The sequence below is a fragment of the Gigantopelta aegis genome, chromosome 9 (assembly GCF_016097555.1).
Source record: "Gigantopelta aegis isolate Gae_Host chromosome 9, Gae_host_genome, whole genome shotgun sequence".
In the NCBI taxonomy this organism is placed as follows: Eukaryota; Metazoa; Mollusca; class Gastropoda; order Neomphalida; family Peltospiridae; genus Gigantopelta; species Gigantopelta aegis.
Genome location: NC_054707.1, coordinates 32991502 through 33008761, shown reverse-complemented (window position 1 = coordinate 33008761; position 17260 = coordinate 32991502). Strand labels below are relative to the sequence as shown.

Sequence of the window (17260 nt, the reverse complement as noted above, 5' to 3'; positions counted from 1 at the left end):
ATCTAGTCCAAAGTTACCAGTCAAGTGAGGCTTAGGTCACGAGTCAAGTGACTTCCTGCTAGTAGCAGTTTATATGTTTTGTTTTAATCGGTCAGTACAAGCAGTGGTTGCAGAATAAAAACGGTTAAAATAAAAGATCTACAGGTCTGAATCTACAGTTATTTAAACCAGTGAATATTGTTGCATTCACTCCACCAATGTAAACCAGTTTGCAGACAGGTGTACGGGCTCCCCATTTTTACCCGAATCAAACGAATCACTATGCATTTTTACATGGATTACAACTAATTTTGCGGGTAGAATGATTGAAAAAAAAAAAAGCCCTCAGGTTAGCACATTTCTATTTCGGGGGGGGGGGGGGGGGGGGGCGCGCCAAATCTCCCTCCTCTCCCCCTCGTGCCTCATACGCTTATGAGTATGCATCTAAGTATTTTCTAGCTAAGCCAGTCTGTAACTAAAGTTAGGTCTTCAATGAAAACAAATATTGCATACTTTCAAACCTGAGCAGTTTGTAGTATTTTATCACAGATATTATTACATAATTTTGCATATAATTTTTCGTTTATCTTTGGACTAATATTTAGCAAGTTTTCTGGTAACCATAGATTTCCTCCCCCTCATGAATCTAACTCAACAGTTTTTACAGCTATGAAAATGAGACAATGTAAATATAACAATATGTCAATCTACCATTGTTAGTATAGTCATTGTTTTACTACTGTAAATCTAGGCTTAAAGGAAATTTAACTCAGCGTTCAATCGTTCATTATCTTTAAAAATAGAAGCCTAATTGAGAAAAATAGGTGGTAGTATTTACTAAATGCAGAGAGGTTTTTCTCTCTCTGCAAGTATGAAAAACAGGCAGTGGTAGTGACAACAAATGCTGCCAAAAATCACTGCCTGCCACCTACTAATGAACACACTGCATAATAAGACCAGTATAAAATCAGAAACACAAGAAAACTCTAATTTTTAAATTCATACTTTCATAATTAACACAAAGTTTTAATGTGATTGTGAATATCACAATCATCATCAGTTATTAAAAAGTTACTTTTACACGAATACTACACATCAGCAGTATATTGTAATACTCATTTATGTATTCTTTTCACACAGTCCACACTGAGACCAAATTGTCCATTCATTCATCAATGAATGATGTCAACTCACGTATATAATGGTTTAAAATGAATTGTTTTTAACGCCATTAGTACACATTAAACATATAATTCAGATATAAAAGTTAGTATGTTTAAAAATATATAACTTGGAGATACCATAATAATAAAAACTGGACGGATTATTGGTTTGGTTGGGAAACAAGTCAGTACTATATAAGTGCTGTTTTCCAATATGAATAAAATAAAAAGTATTGTTGAATAATAATGTCTATATTAACTCCCAGTAAACGGCATCACCGCCAAAGTAAGTTGTTAACAACTGTCTTCCTTTAGTGCTTCATTAACAACACCATTCCGTGATTCAACTTGGAAATCTGAAAACACAGTCAGTTGTCAGGTTTACCTGACATAGTTTACACAGGTACATAATAGGTAAATTGTCAGCGTTTACCTAACACAAGTTTACACAGGTACATAATTCTGTTAGCAGTGAGTGGCACTATTTTCGCTTGACATTATGAGTTCTATAAAATGGTGAACGTCCATTGCGAAAAATTGATGAGGTGTTTCGTTGTGTGTCATGGTGGTCACGGCAAATCATCAAGGAGATTTTGGTGGGGATGGCTTCTGCAATAAAAAGTAAATATATTGTAAATATTTACAATATACATGTATATATCATGGTGGTGTGGCCAACAAACATTTCTTTGCACATAACAAAATAGTGTGGTTTCTAGATTCCAGATATGATTTCATTTCAAATTATCTGAACAGGATCGAGCCTTTTATATTTGAGGTGGATGGAGCTCGATTTTTATTTTTTTATTTTAAACGTACACACATATATCCTGTGTAAATGAGGTCCCCATCCAGTATGCAACAAACTTTATTACCTGTTTATATTTAGTATATAATAAATTAAATACAAAAGGTTAAAGTTTGATAAATTAAAACAGGGCATCACTTACCAAAACTTTAATCATGTGGTAATTTTGTAATATAGTTATGGTATGCTATTTAATGGTTGCAATTAATAGAACAGATAGTGCTCCTACTGTTTTATTTAGTACAAATGATTAAGATCTACCGGTACAACTAATTTATTCACTTGATATTTAATTAATTTAATGTAAGTAGTATGTAACTGGTGTTTGATGGAACAGATGTTAAACACCCTGCCAAAGTATTTATTATATTGATATACATGCATTTTATTGTACTAAATAAAATTGTCTCAAATATTTTAAATTCTTAGCTAAAGTAACTAAAACTCAAAATATTTATTAAAACGCCAAAAACAAAAACAAACAAATTATATCAAATACAGTCGTTATTTAGTTGACAAAGGCAACACATTCACAACAATCAAAAGCGTTAAGAAAAATCAAGTTACTGAAATAAATGAAGAGTCTAGTAATGATTTACTTATTTTGAAGGGAATATCAAATGATCATTAAATACACTGACATTAAAATAAAAATATATTGTTTAAATGATTGGACAACATATACATTTCCAAAAGCAAAAAAAATACTGGGCGAATTTCACAAATAAAATGAGTAGTTGATATGCTTGCACAACCGTGTACAATATGTAAAACAAATACCCAGATGATGTGATCATTTGATGTTCTCTTATTATTAAAAACTCAAACGAAATGCATGCAATACATTAGCGAATATACCATACAGAACTGTTTTAAAAGGAAAGTTGATGCACTAAACATTTTGAACAGAAAGAAAAGGAATGTTTGTTTTGTAACACCTCGGCACATTTCAAACAATGGCTATTTGGTGTCTAAGATATGGTTATTTCAACACTTGGTTGAGATAGAGAGAAAGAGAGAGAGAGAGAGAGAGAGAGAGAGAGAGAGAGAGAGAGAGAGAGAGAGAGAGAGAGAGAGAGAGAGAGAGAGAGAGAGAGAAAGAAAGAGATAAAACTTGCTGCCATCTTGTAGAGTACATTTTACACTTTCCCATACACTGAACAGCATATACCATGGTTTTATTAGTCATTTGTCACTGGTTTAGACAGGGAAATCCCCACTTAGGTCCATCTAACACAGCTGATCTTATTAACACACATCAACTTATCTTCTGGGACAAGTGTCTCTCCATTTGTACTTTACTAAACTGAAATGTGTTTGTCCCATGCCCCAAAACAATATCTGTTGAAAGACTCAAGCAATGTTTAAAGTGGCCTATCGTTAGGTAGCAAAACATCCACGCCATTAAAACAATACTAAAGCATCAAATTCACAAATAAATCTTTGAAAATGTTTGAAAACAACTTTAGCCAAATTTCTTAATACAATTTCAACAATGATTCTGGATTCAAGTAAAATTTTACCACTTTGATTTTCTTATTCACGCAGGTATGAAAGAAAATTATCTTGTGTACTCTTATGACTCGGTTTTGCATATGCTCAATGTTTTTTTCACTTCATAAGGTTTTGCATAAAGGAATAATGATGTATAGGCTACGAGTAAGCTCAACACTTAAATACTGATTAATTAAGTTTGTTAACAATAACAAGGGCTGCTTCTTGAACAGAATAGATTGTTTGTAGCACAGGCATTGAAATAAGTTGAAAATGGTTGTTCAGGTTACCTGGTACCATATGTCAAGAAAGTCGATTTTCGGTACTTCATCAACCACAACATGTTAATAAACAAAAACTACACAACCTAACCTTTGAGTCTTGGTCTTAGTCTTAATGTTTTTAACATGCTCCTATACCACTAGGGCTTCGAGCATGACCACACCGGGCTCGGCATCTGGTAACTTTTGATCAACTGTTATTCAAATATAAAATACTCATACAAATATTAGTACGAGAACATTGATATGAATGAATAATGTATCACTGGGTCTGTGAAGGCATTTTACAGTAATAATGGGAAGTGAAAACTTCATATATTGGAACCTGTAAGTTATAACGTCCGTAATTTATGGTAACCAGGAGCTGACCAAACACAGTGCTTATTTCTATGCCTGTACAGTTACAGGATTAATAATTTTATAGTAAACAATATTAAAAAGAAATACAATATATGTTATAGTGCAACTCCCAATATATTCTTCTACACACATACACTTTGCTTAAGGCATTCTTGCCATTTTGGATACAACTTTTGACAGTTTTTCAAGATATTGTCATCGAAGAATTACTTTTGAAAGACTTAAAGACCCCCCCCTCCCCCAACACATACACAACCCCAAACTAAAGCCAAAACCAAATTTAACATGCACACTTCAACTTTCTGTTGTCCCAAAATTGGCAAGAACTCTTGTAAGAAGCAGTGCAGTCACAACATCATCTTACCAAGAACTTGCCGTGAGCTACACTTGGCAGACCTAGCATGGCCTGCTGGTGGCTACAACAGTACAGATGTCAATGTATAAGCACATGGTCTACATACTACTTAGCTAACATATATATATATATATATCTACATGTATATATACTCATGGAAAAAAATACCTCTGCATGTATATTCAAGGTATATATTTGAAGGTAATGAAGTATAAAAAAATCTAATTGCTTTGAAGAAATTATTTACTAGTCATTTATAAGCATTATGAAACAATTTGCAAAATTATGGCGAGTCCACATAAGTCACAAATTTCATGAACTTTACAACTGATTTTATACCATTTTATATTTTGCACAGGAACGTTTTTCCATGAGAGCAGTTCTCCAACCTAACTAAATTTGTGAAACATATCAGTGACATTGTTATTAATTGTAAAAAAAAGTGAATTAACATTATGAAATATAACCAAGTGGCTACCTGTATTAGGCATCCACCTGTCTTAAAAGGCCAGTGTTCCCTTAAGCAGCATTCTCATTATGCAATTTGTCACACCAACTAGTCGTATGTGATTTGTCGTAGTGACTCGAATCTTGTGTGTGAATACCTTACGTCATAAGATTTCATGACGTCAAACAAAGCTTGTCAGTTTAAAAATATTTTGTGGGAAATTTAAGTGCATATAAATTTCCACTAAAATAAATAAAACATGTATGTAGACAAAACAATTATGAACATCTGGACAAAAATAGGTTTTATGGACCCATGAAATTCCGATATTTTAACATGTTTACCAGGAGAAGCAAATGAAAATACCCGGAAGTGACAAAACTAAACGGTTGTACTTTAATTTGATTTGACTGGCTGAGAGTTTACAATTTGTCATGAAAATAGAACATGTTCTAATCGGTACGATTCTGACACGACTTGTTGTATAAGACTAAAGACATTTCGAGTCGGTACGACTAATTGCGTAATGAGATGGCTGTTTCACACGTTTGTATTTGTCAATTGCATGCATATTTATAAATAATCAAGAATCATTAAGCACAAAAAATAATATGGTAATAATATATTATACCTATGAAAAGAGATCGGGGATCACATAAACAGTAATATAACAGTGACTTCAATCAAAACTCTTATCCATAGTGTCAGAAAGTTAACCGTGTTACTGGCAGTCAATCCAACATCACTGGCAGTCGAACCAATATCATTGGCAGTTAATCCAACATCACTGACATTCAACCCCACATTACATGTTTGTATGTTATGCAGACATTACTCTGCTAGTCGTGAATTAAATTCAGTCCCTTATTTCTAGTATAAAGTGTTCCCTTTTTTCTAGTACAGAAATCCCCATAAAATCTTAAACTGCCAACTTTACCATGACAAGATGTATACTGTACCCATCTACATCTACATATATAGCCTATTGGCCTTTCTAAAATGCCTCAAGGTTTTACTTCGAAACCAAGCAAAATGCTATTTTTATAGAATTGTATAATATATATGTAAGCTTCTACTTCAATAAAAATCAGTATAACTAGAATAAAGATTATAAAAAAGTAACCACTGTGTAGAGTTTTAATTCCATAGTCAGAATTCAATTAGGTGTGGAGAAACAAGTTTGAATAATGACATTTCTTAAACACACTAAAAACCATAAAAAATGTGAATAAAATCAGTAGCAGAACACATGACTGCAATTTAAATAGAACTGGCAACTAGCACACACGTTCTTCTACAGACATATATTTAGAACACTGTTGATGACTTTTTTCAGTGTCAATACGAACAATATGCACAACATAACAGATACAGTGATGGCATCTGAAAAGCATACATTCAACAGCTGCTTCAACCCAAAACTTTAGAGAGCCACATCATTTTACAAAATTAATGTTTTTTCTAAATGGACAAGAAGAAAACTCTTTAACAATTTTTTTTAAAATAAGCATCTTCTAATCAATTTGGACCTTCTAAGGGTCCAATAACTCTTTCCGTGAATTTTCATCAAAGGGACCCAAGAACTTTAAGAGTATGCGTAGCATTAAGGCTAAGCCCCACAAACAACAACAAAAAATCCAAAATAAAATCCTGATTAATAAATAGTTTACAAGACACTGAACAAATGTGTATGACTATGAAAGTGAAACTACTTACAGTATCGGGTGGTCTATGGTCATGGCTGTTCACTTGCAATCCGTCCTCTTGGAAGCCGTCAAACTCTTCCCCTGGGACCGAGTTCTCTTGCAGGTCAAGGCTGTACAGTCTGTGCATGCCTTGAAACTCCCTGCTGTTAGAGTGTGTCATCTGTCTTCTCAGCGGCACAGAGTTCAGCTTCACCGACTGTTCGGTGCTGTTGGCAATCAACTCTGGGGCCGATGTGGAGTTCAGGTCACATTTTGTAGAAAAGTTATCATAATGCTCTTTGTCATTCGGCATCAAATGTTCAGCACTGTTTGTATGTGGTATTGGCACTTTCTCTTGTAATTGTTTGGCTTCTTGCTGTATTTCTGCAGTCATTTTTTTCTTCTGAATATAAAAAAAAAAAAATCAGATTAACAAGAAACTTAAATAGTACAAGCTATGGATTTATAACTTTTACATCTGTGTAATATAAAATGTATGTCACCTTTCTGCTACAACATCAAAGAAATGATCTCTATGACAACTGGGTGTGTGTACCCAGGGTTCGACCTTAGCGGTACCCTGGGGTGTTTTGGCTACCAATATCTCCCCCCCGGGATACAAAATTCTTAACCCGGTAGTCCACCAGGCTACCAGGTTTTTTTTTCTGTTTGTCCAGTGACTACACAGTCATCAAGACGCTTCATTCATCTGTGTCTGAAATTCCACCTTTAATGTGTGTGCTCTCCTGGCACGAGTTGCCGTAACAGTATTAATTGTTTCTATGGTCTGAGCCCCAAGTGGCAATTTCACAGTATGATTTTAGAAATATAAAGAGTATATTTGTCAGTGGTAGAAATTCTTTAACACAGTGGCTGATTACAAATAATTAGAAGTAATTCAGTTTTGAAAACATGCAGGCCTATTACCAATAAAGAAAAAAGCCAAATGTATTCCACAACAGTATTTGCACAAATAAAAGTACACAAGAACTGAATTAGCCTCTCAGCCGGTGTCAAGATTAACAATTGATTCACTTGACGCATGTTAGTTTCTTACGTCAAAGTAATGTACATCAAATAATTCTCTGATGAAAGCTGATGTTTAGGATATTACTAAAGTGGGTGTGGACAGATGGAGTTTCTCGGAAATGAACTTGATTGACACCAATGGTTCTCCTTGATTGGTTTATTAGTGAAACTGCAGTGTGAATGATCAGTGACCTGGCCTGGGTTGGCGTTTTCTTTTTAGTTTCCCAAATGATATGATACAAACAAAAACAATTTTAACGTGAGCTAAAAGTACTGTTTATAGACATGAGGCCATTTGTAAAGTTTGTATTTTGGGGGATTAGCGTGACACAAGGTGGTCGGTAATGCTCATTTCGATGATGGTAGTACCATGGCAAATTTCTGGCCATTATTTAACAACAAAGTGGAAACGGCCCCGGCAAAGTGATTGAAAACAGAAACAACAGAAAAAAGTAACTTTGAAGAAACTAAATGGTCAAGAGGATTCGTGTTGTGAAAAAAGGCATTTGAAGATTTTATTATTTTTATATCCCATGTACGAAATCACAATTTGAAGATAAAAAAGAATCATTTCATGTTGGTTGCAGAAATTGTAAGAAACAAACATTGAGAAAACACAAATGTAGAGAATGTCATACAAAATGCGTTGCAGCCGAGTTAGCAAAGCAAGCCAAACTGGAAACAACAAGAGCAGTGGAAACACTACGAATGTTAAATAAACCGAACGTAGAACAGTTAAATTATCTGTTTCGAAACACACATGCCATTCACCAAACATGCCAAGCCGTTCGCCGACTACGTTTGGCAGTGTAATATGAAAGATTTTAACATCAGCAGAGCATATCTGACTGACAAATATTGTAAAACATTTTCACAATTCATATCAGTTGAAAATGAAGTGAAATCAGTGCCATTCATGTCACTCCTGTGCGACAGAACAACTGACACTTCAGTTACAGAAGCAGAGATCATCTATGTTCGATATTCCAGTAAAGGGAGGGTGAACACAAAGTTCATCAGTGTTGAAAACCTTGCTGTTGAAAGAGCCAACCATAGAGAAAGCACTATTCACGAGTTGTAAAAAACAGCTGAAACTCTGAAGGTAAATTGCAAAATGATAGTTAATTTAATAATCACTTAATGATGTTTATTACCTGCAGTTCCAAATGAAACTAATTTTGTCTAGTTATAATAGTAATAATATTTTATTTAAAGAAGGTAATAGTAAAACATTAGTCTCTAGACTACTTAGTTCCAGACTTACATGTAGTAACATTTGTACATAAGTAAAACAAAAACATCTTCCAATATTTCTAGATGAATATAAGAAAATTTGTTATAATGTTTGATACATTACAAATGTCTGAATTGTTATATTTTATTTTTAAGGTGAGGTTGTTTCGAAGCTTGTTGGATTTGGAAGTGATGGGGCCTCTGTGATGCAAGGTGTTAAAAATGGAGTAGCAGTTAGATTGAAAGTGAAACAACCAGCTGTTGTAGCTATCCACTGTTTTGCACATAGACTGGAATTAGCTGTTAAAGATTGATAAAAAAAAGTTCCATATCACAGTAAATTCTTGGAAGTGATCGAAGGGTTGTATTTATTCTTCCACTACAGTATGCTGAACAGGAGTAACTTGAACCGTACAACCGAGTCATTGAATGTGAAATGCCTAGCCCCATCCCGAGCCGGAGGAACAAGATAGATGTCACACACCAAAACAGCCTTTGAACGAATCTGGAAGATGCACACCGTTTTCATCTTGTTGTTTGGTCAGGTATGTAAAGATATATATTTTATTCAAATATATATATTACAATTATCGTTAATATGTATTGTATACACTTTTTAAAAATTGTGTTATAATTCCTTCTGCTTTATTGAAGCATCTTTATAAAATACAGTGTAACAATATATGTAGTATTATTTAATGTATTTAATCTGTGTTAAGTCATTAAATAATATACTAATTTCATAAATAGTTAAAAGTGGGGCACATTTAATTTTGATCTAAACATTTATTTCATTTTTTAATTACAGATGTAGCAAAACAGTCAGACATCTAACAAAATGAAAAAAAAAGGCTTTGTTTTTCTTGAAGAATCTACGAACAAAGCACTTGATAACATATGGCCGTCACCTGACAGATATCATCAACATCTCGAGTACAATCTCCCTCACCTTTCAAGCAACAGAGTGCTCAGTGTCGGAGATCCATGAAAGCGTCCAGAGTGCTGTATCTGTCCTTACCAGACTTAACGCAAGGTGTGTTTATTGAACATTAATCTGTATGAATAGGCACTATTTTTTTAAATTAATTTATTATGTAGTAATGTTTTTCTTGTTATTAAATGTGTTCAACCTTTGTTATTTTATATTTCGTGCTGGGGTGTCGTTAAACATTCATTCATTCATTCTTTGTTATTTAATATTATAGACCAGGACCTAACCTTCAGGAAGTACTCTATACTGACAGTTTTCAAGGCGAGATGCTTACCGGTGAAGTAACCTAGGAGAGATCATTTTTATCTGTGCTCATATGTTTCTAAATCTCTATCTGATAGTCAGGACTCCCAATATTTCTCGCATCACTAATAACAAAGTAACAAGCGCAGCAAAAACAAAACAAAATACCCCCAAAACATTATGTGGCTGGCAAAGAATTTATAAACCAACCTCAATGTCTCCTCGAAGTTCTGTGGTCAAGCTTTCTATCTCATCATTCGTTTCCTTCATCAGTTTATTAATGTACGACCTGAAGAAAATATACAATGTGTTAATACTATGCAGTGGTTAGGTGCCTATCCATGAAATATTATTATTATTAAACTTAAAAGCTAAAGTAACTTTTCCTACGGCCATGTGTTCATAGAATTCAATTTTATAAATATGGAATGTCAATGTTTCCTACAGTCCGGTGTTCATAGAATTCAATTTTAGAAACATTGAATGTCAACTTTTCCTACAATTAACTTTTTAAAAACCAAGTGTAGGAAATTGTGTGGGGGTTAGGGGGATAACCTGTGGCGAGCAAAGTTTTTAAAGGGGGGTCGAGTCTATCCTCCCCTAGAAATACATTTTAAAATTTTGCTCAGAGGGGGAAGGGATAGGGGTTGAGGGTGAGGTTCGACCTCCCAAAACCCCCCTCTGTGCCTGAACACATCGGATGTCAACCTTTCCTACAGCCATGTTAATAAAATCCAACCTTTCCTACAGCTGTGTCAATACAATTCAGTTTTAAAAACATCGAATGTCAACTTTTACATACAGCCACGTGTGCATAGAATTCACTTTTTAAAAACATCGGATGTCAACTTTTGTACTCAGTCCTGACATTACATATACAGTATCTTAAACGAAAATGGAAGTTTGTGAGACAAATCTCAAAGACAGAGCTTACTCATTAGTCGGGTTTGCACTGTCACTGCGGATTGAGCAAACACTTGAGCGCATTATCTCGCGTGCAGACTTCCTTCGACCGTCATCATTATACTTGATATCCGAGTTGGCCCGAAACAGCTTGGTTTCTGACACCCCTCGAGCAGTAGAAGAAGGGAATGTTGTCGACATGTTGATGGTGTCACTGGAGTTCAACATCAGGCTCACATTCATGTTTTCTTCCTCATCACGCATTCCTTCATGCATTCCTGCAAAAAACATTCGTAATTCAATGTCTGGAATTTAAAAATTACACCAACACTTCCTACATTTAATAGGTTTATGAATGGCAAAATATAATTTCATCGCCAAATGTGAAATATTTTTTTTATCATACAGTAACATATTTTATAAAATATATGTAAATATTAACATTATAATTAACTATTATTTGTTTCATTTCAGTTACAGCAGATACATGTAGATGAAATAAAAGGTTTATTATTTTAATTAATATCAGATTTTCTCTTATTACCCATTCTACTTTTCCTTCCACTCTTCGTTCTGTGACTTCTCGTAGAATTGCAATGCGACCCTCTGTCTTGTGTCTCATCTGGAAGTGATAAATTAACATTAAGTATCTTTTTCAGCACTTGAATAATGAAGTTACAAAGTTAAAACAAAACAAAATATTTGGAAGAAACAACAACAAAAAAAGGTTCTCAATCCAAAAGTACTGTATACAACAATTATCATTTAATACTGATGTAAAAGCAAAAAGTCTATTAATCATTGGCTATTGGGTGTCAAATATTTGATAATTCTGATATGCAGTATCAGAGAGGAAACCCAATACATTTTTCCATTAGCAAGGGATCTTTTATATGCACCATCCCACAGACAGGATAGCACATACCACGACCTTTGACATACACCAGTCATGGTGCACTGGCTGGAACAAGAAATAGCCTAATAGGCCTACCAATGGTGATCAATCCTAAAGCAACAATACATCAGGCGAGCGTTTAACCACTGGGCTAAATCCTGTCCCAGAGTCCAACAAGGACAATATGACTGAGTACTCCTAACGAGAGTATTCTACTACTGAACCAAGAAGCAATTTTTAATTAGATATAAGTAGTAGAGTAAAATTCACTTTACTATTTTTACCTTGGTTGGCAGTGTCATCTCCAAACATACTCGTCTCACTGTTGTACGTGTCATAGCTGACAAAGGTAGCAGATGGAATACGAGACTTAGTGCGATCTGAAATAGAGTTTGACCATCAACTACAGTCACCGTTTTTAAAACAAAACATAATGACACATAATTAGTACTTTCAAGAAACCATTTTACAGAAATGCTAAATTAATATGATTAACCTATATTTTTAGGCTTCTGTGAAAAGTTAATGGATAGGATAGATAGATAGATGGGTAGTTACAAGGTGATTTAACTTTTTATTTTATTTATTCTGATGAATGAATGAATACAAGAAAGGAAAGTGTTTATTTAATGATACATTTTAAACTACATGTATAAATGTACAAACATGGAAAGATCATAATGCAAGTTCTTGAAAAGCATAACAACTTGAAAGTTGTATAGTTTTATCACTGGGAAATTGATAAAATCTGTGTAATCTTGACAACTATATTGACTACATATGGTTACGGAGCACTTTTAAATAAATTGAAAAAAGAAAGAAAGCTTTTTTTTTCTTTTTTTTTAAAAAGGTACCACAAAAACGGAAGTATGGTAAAACCTGACCTAAAAAGTTCCATACTAATATGAAAATTGGCATTAAATTGCAAGTAAGTGCAATCTAAACTTAAAAATCTAATTTACAGTCAGTAATAGGACTTAAAGTGATGAATCAAAAACCAAATATAAAAGATGATTATGTCAAGAACATGAAACAAACAAGCATAAAATAATTCATTAAAAAAAACCCCCCACCCCCCCCCCCCCCCCCCCAAAAAAAAAACCCTAACCAACCCTACTTTGGAAATTGGAGATTTTTTTGAAGTGCTACTGACTAAATGCTGTACATATGATGCTAACTTCATATAAAACCAATCTAAGAAAAAACTGAAATGACTTGGGTGGAAGATTCAGAGAAAAGTCAAACAGTTGTTCAGAACTGATGCAATTCATAAAGTTTTATTAATTATTGTTTTTTGTTTTTGTTTTTTTAAAAGATTTTGTTGATAGATGTTCAGGTAAACAAGAATAAAGTAAATATTACCCACAACCAAGAAACATTTAAGCCCACCAGGTCCTAACCAATTATATTAAAATTTAAAGCATGATTTCACAAACTTCAAACTGTGACACAGACAAAAATTAACAAGCAGTGGAATGAACAGAAATTTAAAACACTGACAGAGCAAAAGAAAACATAAAGATGCTGAGGTTGCCTAGACAAAAGACACCAATATTTTGGAAAACCAAACATAACAGCCATATAAACAAGTCTGATCAGTCTATTCCTTGAAGAAAAGTTAATAACTCACATACCAAGAAAAAAAAAAAGAAGAAGAAAAAAAAAAAAAGAAGATATTTTAAATTACCAACACAGAAAAGGAAAATTTTAAAATCTACAAATTGTTCCAGCAAGATAGATGCAAGGCGAAGATGATAAAATAAAATATTAATATTGGAAGCTGACTGAAAACAATAACTTCTCTATTTATACCTTTTCTTGTTTCAAATTTCTCATCAAATGGATTGGGGTGTTGTTTGAGGAAGTTTTTTTTTTCTCCCTGTTAAAAAAAAGAAAGAAAAAAAAGTTTAAAAACAGAAGGTAATTCTTTGTTTTATGGAACTGGCTCTGTATTTAAGGCATATCTATTCTAACATTTACCTCTTCTAAGCAGATAACTACTGATGGTTATTTTTATTAAATTAGTAAATGATTTACTTACACATACATATTGACAGGATTATAAGTATACCTAAATTTACTGGAACAAAATGGTTAAAAAATTAAGTTTGTTTTGTTTAACACCACCACTAGAGCACATTGATTAATTAATCAGTGGCTATTGGATGTCAAACATTTGGTAGTTCTGACACATGTATATCATATGTGTGTGTGTGTGTATGTATGTATGTATATATATATATATATATATATATATATATATATATAAATTGTCAAGCGTTTACTGCAGCCGTCTGTATAATATGTTTGTAAACCACCTCAGTGCATCACCGTTTGGTGATCTGAGTTGAATAAAGTTCTGTTCTGTTCTGTTCTGACACGTAGTCAGCAGACGAAACCCGCTACATTTTTCTAATGCAGCAAGGGATCTTTTATATGCACTTTCCCACAGAAAGGAAAGCACATACCACAGCCTTTGACCAGCTGTGGTGCATTGGTTGGAACAAGAAAATCCCCAATCAATTGAATGGATCCACAGAGGTAGTTCGATCCTGCAATGTAAGCACCTCAAACTATCACTCAACCGACTGAGCTAAAACCTGCCCCCAGAACAAAATGGTATCAAATGTTTAATATTTTGTTGATTTGCTAAATACATTTCAAAGACACAATATTATTTTTCTATCGGGCTATTTACTGTACACATGTGAAGTGGGCAAATGACCTGCTGTTTTAATAAATCCTGCTGTCTTTGCTGAGCTGCAGAAACCTCCACCAGGTGGCGTGGCAGCTGTCGTCTGTCCAGTGGATTCAAAGGACTTTGGACAGACTGTGAACGCAAGTAATCATCTTCATCTGAAAAACACATTCAGGCTAAATGATTAAGCACTGCTAAAAATTTACAAATTAAATTTGGTTTCTATCATAATGTATTTAATTATATCTACTACAATAATATATGGTTATCAGTCCATCAAAACTGTGATTGTTCCACTGAATATAATTAAAATTCTATGAACACTGAGTGTATGAGTGGGAACATATTTCATTCATGTCATTACATCATTTAAAAATTAATAATTATGGCCAATAATCAACAAATAATAATAATAATAATAACAAGAAGTACATTTATGAAATAACTGAAATATTTCATGATCCAGTTTAAAAAATTATCAATTCAATAATCTTTATAAACTGAACACCTCTCAAAACTGAAAATTTAAATGGTTTTAAAGGTTCACCATATTGAGTTATATTGAGGTACATTGTGTGGAATAAACACAAGAAATATGAAAGAACAAATAAGCTAGTATCTGGAACATATGTATGAAAAACAATGAAATACAGTATTGTTAAATACTGATGCCCCAACACACAATGCAACCACCAACCCCCCAGCCATTATGGAATTATATGACAAATACAAGAACAGAAGATCCAACATATGACCCACTGACAATGTACATGTAGGTATACATGTTGGTATCTGCATAACCTTTTTTTTAATTCTACAACTTGTCTGAGTCAGAGAATACTAGTCTGAATTTCTATGACAAATGATAACAGATGATCCCTATAACATGACATTTACTTTCTATCATGAAGTTAGCAAACATGGTCTGGAAAAGGATATTTCTAATTCAAGCACATAAAAAAACCCAACACATTTCTGTTGATTTTCTAACCACTATTAGCAATTTCCATATTAACCAATCTATGGTAATGTTTGGAAAATCAAGACAAGGTGAATATTTTAAATATCAGCATGTCTTTAAAAAAAGGTGACTCTCCCAAAAGCAACTAAAATGCTAAATTTTATTTATCCAGCAGTTGGTCTGGCATTGAGCATTACTGTAGTCAACATCATTTGTTTTGTAAACGTGGTATAATTAACTGGAAGAAAGGTTGCAAGTAACAACACTTGAAAAAAGAAATGTACACTGCTTAAATTTTAAATTAAATGTATGTATTACTAGTATAATGTACACCAAAAGAAAAACTGAAACTAACTTCAGTAAATGTAACTAGACATTATATAAGACTATGTTACAAGAATTATACTGTTAGCACCTAGAGACTAAAGAGGACCACTAGTCTACAACAGACATTTGAAAATACATTGACAACATCTGAAAATAAAATGCATCAATGACACCATCATGTATACACTTATTAATATAAAGAATCACCAAAAGTACAAATAGAGAGTACACAATCTAAAGAAACTAGGGTTAATTCTGAAGAGTTGTGTGTTTCAATATCACCAAAATAATCAGAAAGATATTATGAATAATTTGTATATACATATCGTATGTATGGGAATTTATTTTATATTAGGAATATAAAAAAAGTTAAATTTTAGCAGTCAGTATCTTTCCGAGCATTAAAACAAGTTTATTTGTATTTGGCCAATTTTGATGTTGTCCAAATAATGCAATTACATACACTATATGTAAATGTATATACACAAATAAAGTAAGGTACCATAACAAATTGATTTTTCTACATGCATGTATTTTTTATAAACTTTTATTTAATGTATCCAACTACATGTATTACAATATTTCCTTTTTTTGACAATTTTTTCTAGAGTTTTGAACCACTATGAATTTGAACTACAGGAAAATATCAACCAATAAACATTAATAGGTCAGCCAGTTACTTGTATTATTATTTTAATTCTTCCTGATTATTTTGTACAGATAATGTTTTTCACACACATTGAACAAAGATACTGGAAGATAAACAAAAGCAAGACAATTCTTACACTGTTTGTCACGGTTTCGAGTCAGTATTTTCCATATCTTAAAGTAGGAATTTCCTATTGGCACAAAACAAGAGATATTAAAGTTCCATAACATATCCAATTAAAAAAGTTACATATAAAAAACAAATTTCTAGATATAATTAGTAACTAATGCTTGACCTTGTGACTACTGCAGGCAAGATATCTCGCCCAAGCAAGCTGACACTGTATACCACATACAGTACATTCACTCATTCTTATTTCCCGCCCTTTTGCACAGGGCACTGACCAAAATAATAATAGAACAACACTCATAGAGGCTAATCTTGATGATGGCCATTTTAGCTGTTTGTTTTTGCTTGAAAAATACCTGGAAAGTTTTAGTTGAAGAAGTGTTTTTCAGCAAGTATTTTCGCTCAACAACAATGGTGGAATGTTGTGGTAAATTTTAGGAATCGATAGCTGATTGTGACAGCTAATTTGATAATAAATTTGACAGTTTTACCAACAATGAAAATCATGAAATATTGGAATATGAATAGTAGTTAGTTTTCAAAAAAACATTCTGGTCAGAAAAACAGTTATTGGGAATAATGGACATAAATAGGCCTACTGGACATATGGCCACAAATGCCTGCAAGTA

The 17260-nt window shown here is 33.2% G+C and overlaps 1 protein-coding gene across 1 annotated transcript in view; it reads right to left on the bottom strand.

The window, feature by feature from the left end:
• Positions 1-343: 343 nt before the first annotated feature.
• The window catches only part of LOC121382364 (cytosolic carboxypeptidase 2-like), a 121191-nt gene continuing 104274 nt past the window's right edge, over positions 344-17260 (bottom strand). Inside the window, exons 26-35 of the mRNA XM_041511951.1 lie at positions 16639-16692; positions 14593-14723; positions 13680-13746; positions 12152-12247; positions 11517-11594; positions 11004-11250; positions 10280-10358; positions 6605-6976; positions 4450-4501; positions 344-1751 (exon numbers count right to left, since the gene is read on the bottom strand). Coding sequence (XP_041367885.1) covers positions 1624-1751; positions 4450-4501; positions 6605-6976; positions 10280-10358; positions 11004-11250; positions 11517-11594; positions 12152-12247; positions 13680-13746; positions 14593-14723; positions 16639-16692 — 1304 coding nt within the window. The 3' untranslated portion in view covers positions 344-1623. The remainder of the gene's footprint in view (positions 1752-4449; positions 4502-6604; positions 6977-10279; positions 10359-11003; positions 11251-11516; positions 11595-12151; positions 12248-13679; positions 13747-14592; positions 14724-16638; positions 16693-17260) is intronic.